At 40.6% G+C, this 2571-nt stretch overlaps 1 protein-coding gene across 1 annotated transcript in view; it reads left to right on the forward strand.

Annotated features, from left to right (window-relative positions):
* The first annotated feature begins 608 nt into the window (after window positions 1-608).
* The window catches only part of LOC127747744 (uncharacterized), a 2761-nt gene continuing 798 nt past the window's right edge, over window positions 609-2571 (forward strand). The window contains exon 1 of the mRNA XM_052262281.1: window positions 609-1281. Coding sequence (XP_052118241.1) covers window positions 609-1281 — 673 coding nt within the window. The remainder of the gene's footprint in view (window positions 1282-2571) is intronic.

Consider the following 2571-nt stretch of genomic DNA (forward strand, 5'->3'; position numbering starts at 1 on the left):
CAGGTCCCTCAATTTCAGCCAGAAAATACCTGAAATCACAGAAAAACACACAAACTCATAGTAAAGTCCAGAAAAGTGAATTTTAACTAAAAACTTATAAAAATATACTAAAAACTAACTAGATCATACCAAAAACATACTAAAAACAATGCCAAAAAGCGTACAAATTATCCGCTCATCACAAAGCTTTCCGGGAAGAAGTGCAATCTAATATGCAGAATCAAGATGCTGCCATCAAGAAACTGGAAACATAGATTGAATTCTTATTCAAGCAAGTTCCTGGACACAACAATTGCAGCAATATTAACTCAATGCCAAAGGAGGAATGTCAAGCCATCACCCTCAGAAGTGGAAAGGAACTGAAGGAGACCCACAAGCAGACACCAGAGGAGAAATTGGATGAAGAAAACAAGGGACATGAGGAGGCTCAACCCTCAATCCCTAAGCCACACCAAGAAGGAGAAGCGCTCAGATCATGTCTCCCAAAAGCTCCATACCCCCAACGATTACAATTAAAGAAGAAGGGGGAGGACAACCAATTCTCAAGATTCCTGGAAATCTTCAAGAAATTACAAATAAACGTACCCTTTGCTGAGGCAATAGAGCAAATGCCACTCTATGCCAAGTTCTTGAAGGAGTTGATGACCAAAAAGAGAAGTTGGAAGAACAATGAGACTGTAGTACTCACAGAGGAATGCAGTGTCATCATCCAACACAAATTGCCCCAGAAATTGAAGGACCCTGGAAGCTTTCAAATCCCTTGTATCATTGGGAAAACCATTGTAGAAAAGGCTTTATGTGATCTAGGAGCCAGCATAAATCTAATGTCTCTAGCAATGATGAAAGAAATGAAGATTGAGGAAGCTAAACCAACAAGAATGGCGTTGCAACTGGCAGACAGATCATTCAAGTTTCCCAATGGGATAGTAGAAGATTTGTTAGTGAAAGTGGGGGATTTCATCTTTCCAGTAGATTTTGTGGTATTAGACATGGAGGAAGCAACTAATACTTCCATCATTATGGGAAGGCCATTCTTGGCCACTGCCGGAGCCCTTATTGATGTTCAAAAGGGTGAACTTGTCCTTAGACTACACGATGAGAAATTGACATTCAACGTGTTTAAGGCCATGAGCTACCCACACAACTCATTGGGAGAATGTATGAGGTTGGACTCCGTAGAAGCTTTGGTACAAAAAACTCTTGAAGAAGAACTTGAAGCATCAACAGAAGGGGAGTTAGCAACAAGTGAAGAAGCTGCAGCCGCTGAAATACATGTTCAAGGTAGGCTAGAAGAGAAGGAAGAAAGAAAAGAAGTGCCCAAATTGGAGCTTAAAGCACTGCCAACCACTCTCAAGTATGCATACTTGGGAGAAAATAAAAGTTATCCAGTAATCATAAATTCAGCTCTCATCCAAGAACAAGAGCAAGAGTTGCTTCAAGTCTTACGAAGGCATAAGGATGCCATTGGATGGACACTTGCTGACTTGAAAGGAATCAGTTCAGCCATATGCATGCATAAGATACTCCTGGAAGAAGGTGCCACACCTTCCGTTCAGCCCCAAAGAAGGTTAAATCCAGCAATGAAGGAAGTAGTGCAGAAAGAAGTTATGAAGTTGTGGCAGGGAAGAGTAATCTATCCAATATCAGATAGCCAATGGGTCAGTCCAGTTTAGGTGGTTCCCAAGAAGGGAGGAATCACTGTGGTCCCCAATGAAAGTAATGAACTAATCCCTACAAGAACCATTACAGGCTGGAGAATGTGCATTGACTACAGGAAGCTTAATGAGGCCATAAGAAAAGATCATTTCCCACTTCCCTTCATGGATCAAATGTTGGAAAGACTTGCGGGACATGCATATTATTGTTTTCTAGATGGTTATTCAGGATATAACCAAATAGTGGTTGATCCAAGAGACCAAGAGAAGACATCATTCACCTGCCCATATGGAGTGTTTGCCAATAGGCGCATGCCATTCGGGTTATGTAATGCACTCGCAACTTTCCAATGTTGCATACTCTCCATTTTTTCAGACATGATAGAGAAGTTCATTGAAGTTTTCATGGATGACTTCTCAATATTTGGAGATTCCTTCCCTAATTGTCTAAACCATCTTGCCTTGGTATTGAAAAGATGTCAAGAAACCAATTTAGTCTTGAACTGGGAAAAATGTCACTTCATGGTGACAGAGGGAATAGTTCTTGGCCATAAAGTTTTTAATCAAGGCATTGAGGTAGACAGAGCTAAGGTGGAGCTAATTGAAAAGTTACCTCCACCCAGTGATGTCAAGGCAATTAGGAGCTTTTTAGGACATGTTGGCTTCTACAGAAGGTTTATTAAAGATTTTTCAAAGATAGCCAAGCCCTTAAGCAATCTCCTAATGTCTGATACACCATTTATTTTTTATGAGAAATGCATGCTAGCATTTGAAAACTTGAAAAAGAGCTATCCTCAGCTCCCATCATCACCCCACTTGATTGGAATCTACCACTCAAACTGATGTGTAATGCATCTGATTTCGCAGTTGGGGCAGTGTTGGGGCAGAGAAAAGAAAATTTGGTGCATGTCATATA

Source organism: Arachis duranensis, chromosome 1, assembly GCF_000817695.3.
Source record: "Arachis duranensis cultivar V14167 chromosome 1, aradu.V14167.gnm2.J7QH, whole genome shotgun sequence".
Lineage (NCBI taxonomy): Eukaryota > Viridiplantae > Streptophyta > Magnoliopsida > Fabales > Fabaceae > Arachis > Arachis duranensis.